This window comes from Parambassis ranga, chromosome 17, assembly GCF_900634625.1.
Source record: "Parambassis ranga chromosome 17, fParRan2.1, whole genome shotgun sequence".
In the NCBI taxonomy this organism is placed as follows: domain Eukaryota; kingdom Metazoa; phylum Chordata; class Actinopteri; family Ambassidae; genus Parambassis; species Parambassis ranga.
In genome coordinates, this window is record NC_041037.1 from 18,187,569 (window position 1) to 18,199,041 (window position 11,473).

Genomic DNA, 11,473 nt, shown 5'->3' on the forward strand with positions numbered 1-11,473 from the left:
GGTTCTGCAGAGTCTTGTTCCTTTCCTGGAAACAGACACACACCCATGAATACACTAAAGCTGAACATGCACATACACAGAGATTCATACAAGATCAATGTCAGGCAGATAGTTTAAACAAGTTTATTTTTGGCTTTCACAGGGGCGCTACATAATACACCCTCTGTATTTCCTGTAGTCTGTAGTATTGTGCAGTGATGGCTGCACAAAAGAGATGCACCTTTAGGCCACATGGTCTGTGGGCGACTTCTACAAAGAAGGGATCTGTGTGCTCCATGGGTGCTGGACTAAGTGTGTAAATGATTGATTCTCTAACTTGGCCCAAAGCATATCCATCACTGTGTTGCAGTGATAATAACTGACTTCCTGGTTACAAACATAATATCGTATCTGATGATTTTGAATGAATTACTATTTACATGACTAAAGTTCTTTTACCTGTCTGTAACAAAATTGTAATTTAACTATTACTGCCTGCTGAATGTTGACCATTATGCTAATGATATATGAGCTAACAAAGTATTTGCATGGTTAAGATCCAGTTAATCCAGAATCAGTCTGAATGTAACCTGAGCCGTCGAAGACTAATTGCTTCGTTCTCAGTGATCTGCTCTACACTGGCTATAAATAACAATAACCTGCATGTCCTGTTGGAGCTCCTGGATCTGTCGTTTGTTATCCTTCAGCTTCACTTCAGCAGCTCTCAGCTGCTCCTCCAGCTTCAACTTCTCCTGATAGTCCGGACCTAAAACGAAAACAAATTACATTGTGGCCAATGACAGCTGCCGCCATCATTTAACAATCAATCAATCAACAAGTATACAGTTGAAGAGGGCTGTCGCTGGTTTACATACTGGATTCTTCAGCTTTGTTGAAAGATTTGCGGTATACAGAGTTAGAGTTGCTGAACAGCTGGTTGGTGTTCTCCAGAGCGCTGTTTTCCAGCTCCAGCTTGTGGATTTTAGCATCCAGCTCATCACCCTTCTGCTTAAGTTCCCCTTTCTCTTGTGCAACCTGGTGAAAAGCACACACAGGTGATGCAAAGGTCTGGAACCATGGTGTGTGCTTCAGTAGACTATGTGTGAAGAGCTCCGACCTTAGTGATGTAGTAAGCCTGTGAGTGCTCCCCCTCCGCCTCAGGACCTGCCTTGGTCAGGGTCACAACCTCAAAACGTTTCTTCATGGTTTCAATCTTGGACAGTTTCTCATTGAGTTCAGCACTGAGATACAATGATTGACATTAAGTGATGTGACAAACCTTTGAGAACTGAGTGATTTGTTTTTTTTTTTACCTGAGTCTCTGCCTCTCCTGTTCACCGAGCTTCAGCTGCTGGCTGAGCATTTCTTTGTACACTTTGATCTCATCCTCCCTCTCTTTCATAGCTTTCTGCAGGTTCAGCTTCCTCTTCTCCAAAGACAGCACGCCATCTGCCTTGTTGTACAGCAGATCCCTCATACGCTCCACCTCTAGCTTCATAAACTTGTGCTCCACCATGCTGTCCTGATAGGGAACCCATGAGTTTAAAATCACAGTGCATACAGCCTTTCTGTCAGGTCGATTCTCAGCTTTGAGGAAAAACTACTTCAGTTTGTTTGCATTCATTTAAGTTGCTATAGGATGTATTGACCTTCCACAGTGACACATGATGGTGATCACAGGTACCTGTTTCCTCTGTCGGACTTTCTTCAGGTCCTTCTCACTGGTACTACAGAACAAGTTGAGCTCCTCCACTTTGTCGGTCAAATCTTTCTTCTGAGCTGCTGTCTTCTCCATCTCCTTCTTCTGGCAGCGAATATGAGTCTGCCAGACACCAAGATTTATCTCAGTATATGTCAGAGGTTTATAGAAAAAAAAGCCAAGTATATTATCAGACTGACCTCAGACTCTTTGAGCATGTCAGTGAGCATCTTAGCTGTGGTTTTTTTCTCCTCTAGGTGTTTGGTCAGCTCAGCAATCTTCACATCCAGCATTTGTTTTTCATCTGATGGAATGTCATCTCCTCGCAGGCGTTCCAGTTTTTTATTCAGTGCATTGTTCCGACTGTCCTGCACAATGAAGGGGACAAACAAATACTGTCAGCATTTGTGTTGCAGAGTGGAGCATAAGACATAGGGAGGCTGGGTAGTGTTTTGCTAAACGTGCCACTTGTCTCAAGATGGTCTGCTGCCTTGTAATTTCCTCCTCCTGTTTTTTGAGCTGGTTATGCAGGCGCACAATGGTGGATTTACTCCTTGAAACTTGCGCAGCAGAATCCTTCTTTTTCATCCTGATAGCCTGCAGGTGCTCTTTATGGTGAGACAGCTCTGAGTTGTAGTCACGCAGCTGGATGTCCAACTCCTGGAGTGAAACACAGGCATGGAGTTACAGAGAGGAAATAAGTTTCTGCCACCGTGTGACCAAATGTAGCAAACCATAAAAAACAGATGACCAAAGAGAGGGGCTGCAAAAATACCCAGTGATAAAGAACTGAAAGGGTCCGACAGGCCATCAATGCTCACCTTACTGGCCTGCTCCTCATCTCTGAGGAACTGCTCCATCTGTGCTGCTCTCTCCTCCTCACTGAGGGCAGTCTGAGTCACAACCTTCAGTTTCTCCTCCAGCGCAGCATTGTGGATCTTGGCTTCCTTCAGTCTAAAATACACAGAAACATAAAACAGACATTGTGTAGTACATTACCACAGCTCCAGTCAATACACACACAGAGCCCTGCTGTGATACACTGACTTGTCATTGTAGTCCTGGATGTCCTTCTTCATCGTGGATATGTGGGACGTCAGCATCTTCACATCAGAGGTTTTTCTCTCTAGGTTGCCTTTGCAGCTTTTCAGCTGCGGGACACACAAGAGTCAGTTCACTCGCACTTATAATAATATCAATATGAAGGCAGTTTATTATTAGTCCACATTCAGCACCTCATCCTGCAGCCTGCCAAAGTCACTCTCCTGCCCCTTCAGCTCCTGCCGCAGTTTTACTGCCTGTTTGTTGGCCACCGCTGACTTCCTCTCGGTTTCTTTCCTGTTGTTCCTCTGGATCTCCATCAGGTGCTTCTTCTCTGCAATGGCGGCCTTCTTTTCCCTCAGCTTCTGGTTGGCTTGGGCAAGTTGCTGCAATAATAATTTAAAAGAAAACACTCTCCTGTGTGAATTCACTCTAGAATGAATGACCAGTAGATGTTTAATGTCCCATGCTTTACCAGTGCACACTGCTGCATCTCAGCATCCTGTTGCTTCATGTACTTGATAGTGTTTTCCCACAGGTGGGTAAGCTGCTGTGTCTCCAGGTGAGCCTGCTGCAGATTCTCTGTCACCTTATCCAATGCAAGCTGGTACGACAGCAGAGGGATTTTAATGGGAAACCACAACTGCCATACTAACATTTGTTTACACATACTGTTAGTAATAACACCATGGATGTGCTGTGTTTTTACACATTACCTGGGCTAATTTTGTCTCAGTCTTCTCTTTATCGAGTGCTTTGAGCTTTTCATTGGCCTCCACAGACTTCTTCTCTATCACCAGAATGAGCGACTGCACCAGGGGAGGTTAGACAGCTGTTAGCCGATGATAACTCAAAGCTGTAAGTGCTGCAGAAGAGAGATGTTTTCATCTCTTTACCTTGATCCTCTGCTCATCTTGCTGAGCGTATTTGTTGATGGCCATCGTGTCCTCATATTTGCCTGCTGACTCCTCCAAAAAGCAATCCATTGTCTGCTGGTCCCAGTTCATCTGCTGCCTGAACTCCTCCAGCTTCTGTTTGGCCTTGAAAATGTTGTTCTGGGGATACAGATACATGTTATTGTGGCATCACAATCCATAGCTACTTCTCTTTTCTATTTTTTTATTCATGAAAGGCTCTGACCTCCAGCGTGTTTTTCCTCTCTCCTAAGGAGCTGAGCTCATTCTCCATCTTAGCTGTGTCCTGAGTCAGGCGGCTGGTTTCTCTCTCCGCGAGGGCTGTCAGGTGTTTCTCTAACTCTATCTCTCTCTCCTTTGCCTCACACAAAGCCTAGACAATACAAATAACACACAATGCATAACCCACCACAAAACAAACATATCACAACTCATAGATACAATACTGACCTCAGTGTTTTCCAGCTCTTCTTTAATATTCTTTAGGTAATTGGCCATGTTCTTCTTTTGTTCCTTGTTTTTCTCCAGTTTGTCTTCCAGTTGTGTCCGCTCTCTCTCTTTCTACAAATCTGTTGACATCATCATGACACAGCACACAGTGAATCAAAATTCAGATACCGAAAACTGATGTGCAATAACATTAAGAAAACGCAATCTAAAGTGTAAAGGGAGGACGTTTTGTCCATACATACATATCTGTCACTTAACAAGAAAAAAAGATTCAAATGTCACATTTTATTTGGAAATTTCAGCTGTGCCCGGAATTTACAGGTGCTCTCAAATATTTAAAATAATGAATTGAACAGTGACCCTGGTGTCACTGCAGGAGGACCGTGTGCACAACCTGCGCTCAGTCAAAACAAACCTCATTACAACATTATTCTTCAGTGAGTAATTTTAAACGACCCACACGATGACACCCAAAAACAAACAGAGAAAAGGAAGCTAAACATGTGCCATTAAACATGTTAATAATAAGTTTCCTCACCTCCTCCAGTAAGGCTTTGTTTTCAGCGTTGAGCTCGGGGACAGCATAACGGCTATCCCACCCCACTTCAGCCAAAACTGGGTCGAGAACTCCAGACATAATTTCCATTTTAACACCGTGCCTGACAAATGCTATGGAAAGCAACAACGCAGTAATTCTCAGCAATATGTCTTGACTCCGGCTTTATACAGCGTCTGTGTGTCGGTTGCTATGGTTCAGGTCTGTTGTCAGTTGCCCCTAGCAACCACACGTTCCGCATGTCGCCACAAGGAGGCAGCGCGAGACCAGAAGTAATGCTTCCGGTCAGCTTGTAAAATACATTTAATGTATACTTCATCTCCAAAATCTTCTACATATTTATCCGTGTCAATCTTTTGCCTGGTGCACGTTTGTTCATATTGTTTTCTAAGTAGTTGTGTATTAATATTTAAATTGCACTTCATATTGGTAGTAATCATGACGGTAAACATATTAATATTATGATGTATAGTATTTAGATAATATTATAATACAATAGTATTTATATCTGCAAAGTTTGGAAGAAGACTACCGGTATAAACCATATATGGTTTCCACGGCAACGGACGTCACGTGTGTCGGGGTGAAAATCCCCTGTTTCCTTCTGCTCACCCCCTGAATTAGTTTGTAAGGAAGGAGCGGATAAATTCTGGTCTCAAAATTATAATTTATTAAACAATAAGGCAAATTCTGAGTCGCAGAGCTCTGGGTTGTTGAGATACAAAGAACAAGGCAAGAACAACCATGAACAACAAAGAACAACTCATCAACAACCACTGGACATGGAATTCACACATAAATATACCCATGGGCGTTCCCGCCTGCCGGCCAACAGGGACATCTACTATCCCCCTGCAGACCCTGGGTCATACAGCGAATAGAGTATATATACATTCAGTATCCTCGAATTACTTTGATTTTCTATCAAATTTCCTAACACATAAACACTTATGAAATTCACATTATTAAGTGATAAACACATATAAACATGAATACTTTAAAAATAAATTCTTTCACCCTACACGTGTCGCCTCATCAAGCTGTCATTCATTTGGCAGCTACTTGCCAACTATTTGCTAGGCTATATGCTACATGCTAACGTTAACTGTCACATCAAGACAGCAGATTGACGTCACCGTCAGCTAAATGACGACTATGGCTACAACTATGGCACCTTAAGGTGCCATTGAGCTGGGCTCTGGGCGACATACGCGGTTGCCTGGGGCGCCACCTCCTACAAATGTAGCTGCCAGTTTGATCTCCGTCACACCGGGGTTAAGTTCCTGCAAACCTTTAGCCACATTTCCACCTCCACAGACAAAACAACAACTAACAAACAACTTCTTCTCCTTCATCGTCGGGTTTCAACAACTGTAGCTTGAGTTCTTTAACGATTTAAATGCGAAATTATTCAAACTCAATCACAAAGATTTATAACCTTTAATACAATTTTATTTTTTACTTTAACGGGAAGAAAAACGATGTCAAAACACTAATATACCAGAGTATATGCCCTGTTTTTATCATTAAACAGTTACTTATATTTTCTTATACATTTTGCACCCGCACTGTTGGTAGTTTCCGCATTGGGGTAGTTTCAGAGCAGTAGAGTAACACAAAAAGCATAACTGACACAAATAATGGCTGGATATACTTTTGTGGGGTTTATTTTGATATATCTCTTTCCCATAGAGGTAAACGGCAGCACGCAGTTTGTTTGGAACTATTGAGGCTTACATGAACCACGTGATCACTGTAGCGGTGACATCAAAGCTTGACGCAACTCTCTCTCTGCTTACTTCCGGCGCTGGTGGAGACCGGCTGCTGCTTGCAACGGCTCCTGCTTACTGTCTCTTTTTTTCCTACATTTTGCTATTCTCCACTTTTATTCTCGCTGTTTTTCTGCTTCTTCAACAACTTCCAGAGCAACAATGCATGAAGCGGCTCGCGTTGTTTACAGTAGGGAACAGCTGATTACGCTGAGTAGCGCTGTAGTGTTCCCCAGGGACAGACACCAAATACCCCCGGAACTGGTTCGGAAGTCCCACCGTGGTTGCAGTGCCGGGAAGAAACGTCGAGATAAGAAGAGATGCTTCAGACCGGCTCTCCCCACCGTCACTATGGGAAATGTGAGATCTCTTCCCAATAAGATGGATGAGCTAGCGGCACTAACTCGCCATCAGCGTGAGTACATGGAGAGCAGCGTCCTTCTGTTCTCCAAGACCTGGCTCACACAGAACATCCCGGATTCTACTCTTCTGCTTGAAAACTTTCATCTGCTGCAGGCGGACAGAATGGCGGACAGCGGTAAGGGAAAAGGAGGGGGGCTGGCTGTGTATGTGAACGTGAGGTGGTGCAAACCGGGACACTGCACTATTAAAGAACAACTGTGCAACAGGGACATCGAACTGTTAGCAGTTAGCATGAGGCCTTTCTATCTACCACGGGAGTTCTCACATGTGATTGTAACGGTGGTGTACGTCCCTCCCTCTGCTAACGCAGACACAGCTTGTGACACCCTGCTCTCAGTCACCAGCAGGCTGCAGACACAGCACCCACAGGCCCTCTTCCTCATCTCTGGAGACTTTAACCACGCGTCTCCCTCATCTGTTCTGCCCACATTCACTCAGTATGTCACCTGCCCCACTAGAGACAATAGAACACTGGACTTGCTTTATGCCAACACCAAGGAGGCATATTCTGCATCCCCCCCTCCCTCCCCTGGGAAGAGCTGACCATAACATAGTCCATCTGCAGACTGTGTACACTCCTGTTGTGCACAGGCAACCGGCGGTCTCACGCAGAATGAAGAGATGGACCGAGGAGAGTGAGGCTGCTCTCATGGACTGCTTCAACACCACTGTGTGGACAGAGCTTTATGACCCACATGGGGAGGACATCAACACAATAACAGACTGCTTAACGGACTATATTAACTTCTGCGTTGAGAACACTCTTCCTTCCAAGAAGGTACGGTGTTTCTCCAACAACAAGCCGTGGATTAACCCTGAAATCAAAGCTCTCCTGAAGGAGAAGAAGAGAGCTTTCAGGTCAGGGAATAAGGATGAGCTGAGGGCTGCACAGAGGGAGCTGAGGAGGAAGATCAGAGAGGGAAAAGCCAGCTACAGGAAGAAGATGGAGGAGCAGCTGCAGCAGCAGAACGTCCGCGGGGTGTGGAGAAGCCTGAAAACCATCTCTGGCTACAACACACCCCACTCACAGGCTGAGGGGGATCAGAAGTGGGTCAATGACCTAAACCTACACTTCAATAGGTTTGATGTAGCACCCACTCCTCCCCCCTTGCAGTCGCACCACTACTCTCTGACTAATGGCCTTTGTTCCTCTCCCACAGCCCCCCACACTCTTAGCTCATCACAACATCAAACCATTTCACACCCACACAGAGACACTCATCCCCCACCCCCACCCCTGTCCTTCACAGCAGCCCAGGTGAGAACAGAACTCAGGAAGACAAAGACAAGGAAGGCAGCTGGACCAGATGCCATTAGCTCCAGGCTCCTTAAGTCCTGTGCAGACCAACTGTGTGGAGTTATGGAGCACGTCTTCAATCTGAGCCTCAAGCTGGGGGTGGTACCACAGCTCTGGAAGACCTCCTGTGTGGTACCAGTGGCTAAAACACCGCACCCCAAAGACCTCAGCAGCTACAGACCAGTGGCTCTGACATCCCACCTCATGAAGACACTGGAGAGACTGGTCCTGAGACACCTCCGCTCCACAGTGGGCTTCTCCATGGATCCGCTGCAGTTTGCCTACAAGCCTAATGTTGGAGTGGAGGATGCTGTCACCTTCCTGCTACACCGAGCTCCGTCTCACCTGGAGAAGCCCGGCAGCACTGTGAGAATCACCTTCTTTGATTTTTCCAGTGCTTTCAACACCATCCAGCCGGCGATCCTGAAGGACAAACTGGAGCAGACAGGGGTGGACCACCTGCTGTCAGAGTGGATCAGGGACTACCTCACAAACCGACCACAGTTTGTGAGAGCCCAGAACTGTGTGTCTGACCTGCTTACCTGTAGCACGGGTGCCCCTCAGGGGACTGTCCTGGCCCCCTTCCTTTTCACCCTCTACACGTCGGACTTCAGACACAACACTGAGGGCTGTGTGCTGCAGAAGTTCTCTGATGACACTGCGATTGTTGGTCTCATCAGTGATGGCGACGACGCGGAGTACAGAGGACTGACGCAGAACTTTGTGGACTGGTGTCAGCGAAACCACCTCCTGATCAATGCAGGGAAAACCAAGGAGATGGTGGTGGACTTTCACAGATGACACTCAGCCCCCCCCCCCTCACCGGTGAACATCCAGGGAATGGACATTGAGCAGGTGGACTCTTACAAATACCTGGGTGTTCACCTCAACAACAAACTGGACTGGACTCACAACACAGACACACTGTACAGGAAGGGCCCGAGCAGGCTCTACCTGCTGAGGAGACTGCGGTCTTTTGGAGTGAAAGGGGCACTCCTGAAGACTTTTTATGACTCTGTGGTGGCATCGGTCATCATGTACGGTGTGGTCTGCTGGAACAGCAGCATCACTGAGAGGGAGAGGAAGAAGCTGGACAGAGTCATCAGGAAGTCCAGCTCTGTCCTGGGCTGCTCTTCACACACCACAGTGTGCTTTTATTTACTGTTATTTATTTAGTTTCTGATGCACTATGTACAGTTTATAAACCACTCCTACCTCCACTCACCTGTGCAACATCTGTTAATATGTAAACTGTTTTTTGATTGAGTCTATTTTATAATGTATATATCTTTTTATTGGTAGTCTATTTTATAATGTATATATCTTTTTCTTAACTTATCCCTTGCTGTCTGTATGCCGTTGCAAAAATGCAATTTCCCCATTGTGGGACTAATAAAGGTTTCTTAATCTTAATCTTAATCTCTCTCTATGGCTCTGGGTATTAAATCGACTGTGACTTTTAACTTTATAGAAGTCCTGTTGCCAGACAACACTACTGTTGGTAAAATGCAGCCACAACACCAGCCTAAATATTTGTCCACTGGAAAGATGACATATCCGGCTCACCGTGAACAACCTGCAAGGCAGGCTGTTGCAGACCAGATGCAGCTTGCTAAGACGGAAGTGATCATCAACCATTTTAAATGTATCCTGGACAAGCTGACTCCTGACAACTTCAAGGGCAGCATGAAAGACCTGAGAACAAAGCCTGTGGATACAGAAGAGGGTCTGATGGAAATTACCAGCCTTATTTTTGAAAAGGCCATGTCTTCACTCAGCACACCCACAATATATATGGACATGTGCTGGCACGGTATGAACTACAACACCAATTTTGCTTCCAGCCTACGAACAATGCTGATCCAGCACTGCAAGTCTGAATTTAATGAAAACCATGGAAACAACCACATTTATGAAGCGAGAAGGAGGCGCCTGTTGGCTGCTGAGGACGAGGAGAAAGAGCTGAAATGCATCAGGAAGGAGCTGGTTGGCGTCAAAGCCTCCCGTCGCTCCCTCAACAACATCCACTTCATTGCTGAGCTCTTCAAATGCAAGTTAATCGATGACACCATGGTTCATTATTTTCTGACCAGACTCCTGGGTAACGCAGATGAGCAGTCCTTGGAGTGCCTCTGTTCACGCTCATTGGTTTGGAATTAGAACGAGTCACACGAGAGGAAAAAATGGACCACTACTTCCACCAGATGCGTTTATTCGTTCTAGATGGGGCCATTTCTCTCAAGAGTTGCTAGCATCATCACTGCAACCATAAACCTCAGAAACAAAGACTGGGGTCTTTCTAACTGTGACCATTTTAGCCAACCCAGACGCAAGCCCATTGCACATGTGGCTAGCCCTCTACCAGTTCAAGGACCAACTGATGACAAAGGATTAAAAAACCCCACTGTTAACAGTAAGACCCAGATTACATGTAGGGTAAATCTAGTTCTGGAGAGCAAGGGTACAGTCATCAACTCTTTGACCCAGTCTGCACGCACAGAGAAGGAAAAGGAAAGCTCAGGACAAAGCTCAGAAGAGAGCTGTGAGACAGCCTCATGAAGACAAGTGGATCGAAACGCCGCAGATACTCAGTATGACCCGCCAGCAGCAGCCTGAAGCACCACAGACAGGCCCTGTGGAGTCAGATGGAGTTATCAGCTATGTTAAAACCATGCTGAACAGGGTGTGCCCTGACACATTACAGGGTTGGATGTCAGAAGTGAAGCACCTGCAGCTAAATACAGAGCATAGGTTGAAGACAGTTACCAGCCTGATCTTTGAGAAGGCCATGTCTTCTCCAGATTCACTTGGACTCTGTGCCACTATGTGCGGCTGCATCATGGAGGCCAGCTCTTCAGGTCCTGTCAGCTTCAAAAATCTGATGATCCAACATTACAGGGCAGAGTTTGAAGAGAACCATGGAAACAGCAGGATTTTCATGGAGTGACAGGCACGGCTCAAGGCTGCTAAGGCACAGAAGGGAGAGTTGGAACGACTCAGGGCAGAGCTGGAAGAGGTCAAAGCTTCCTGTCGCTCTGTTAATAACATCGGGTTCATCTGTGAGCTCTTCAGAGCTAATGTTTTCAGCTCGACGGTCATACACAGCTGTATCAAGCGACTGTTGGACAACAGGGCCGAAGAGTCACTGGAATGCCTCTGTGAACTCTTCACGGTTATTGGCAAGGAGCTTGAAAGGGTCACACCGAAGAATGTCATGGACTCCTATTTTAAGAGGATGGATGGCTTTATGAAGGATGGAAGGACATCTTCCAGGGTGTCCAGCCTACTAAGGAGTACAGTGGTTTTGAGAGACAGGAACTGGTGTGCTGCAAAGACCTACAAACG

At 45.8% G+C, this 11,473-nt stretch overlaps 1 protein-coding gene and 1 long non-coding RNA gene across 2 annotated transcripts; both read right to left on the reverse strand.

Moving 5' to 3' along the window:
• Positions 1–979: 979 nt before the first annotated feature.
• On the reverse strand, positions 980–1,351 carry LOC114450181 (uncharacterized). Its single transcript, XR_003672046.1, has 3 exons — positions 1,293–1,351; positions 1,097–1,220; positions 980–1,014 (listed from the first exon to the last, which is right to left on the reverse strand). It is a non-coding gene; the product is annotated as an uncharacterized LOC114450181 (long non-coding RNA).
• A 105-nt stretch (positions 1,352–1,456) lies between these two features.
• LOC114450180 (coiled-coil domain-containing protein 39-like) lies at positions 1,457–4,827 on the reverse strand (the record flags this gene model as incomplete). Its single annotated transcript, XM_028428148.1, has 13 exons — positions 4,615–4,827; positions 4,084–4,196; positions 3,860–4,006; positions 3,616–3,774; positions 3,436–3,528; positions 3,195–3,323; positions 2,914–3,105; positions 2,726–2,829; positions 2,500–2,632; positions 2,144–2,338; positions 1,879–2,046; positions 1,664–1,801; positions 1,457–1,501 (listed from the first exon to the last, which is right to left on the reverse strand). Coding segments are annotated over exons 1-13 (1,731 nt in total), but the record flags the coding sequence as incomplete, so codon positions are not given.
• Between the last annotated feature and the right edge of the window lie 6,646 nt (positions 4,828–11,473).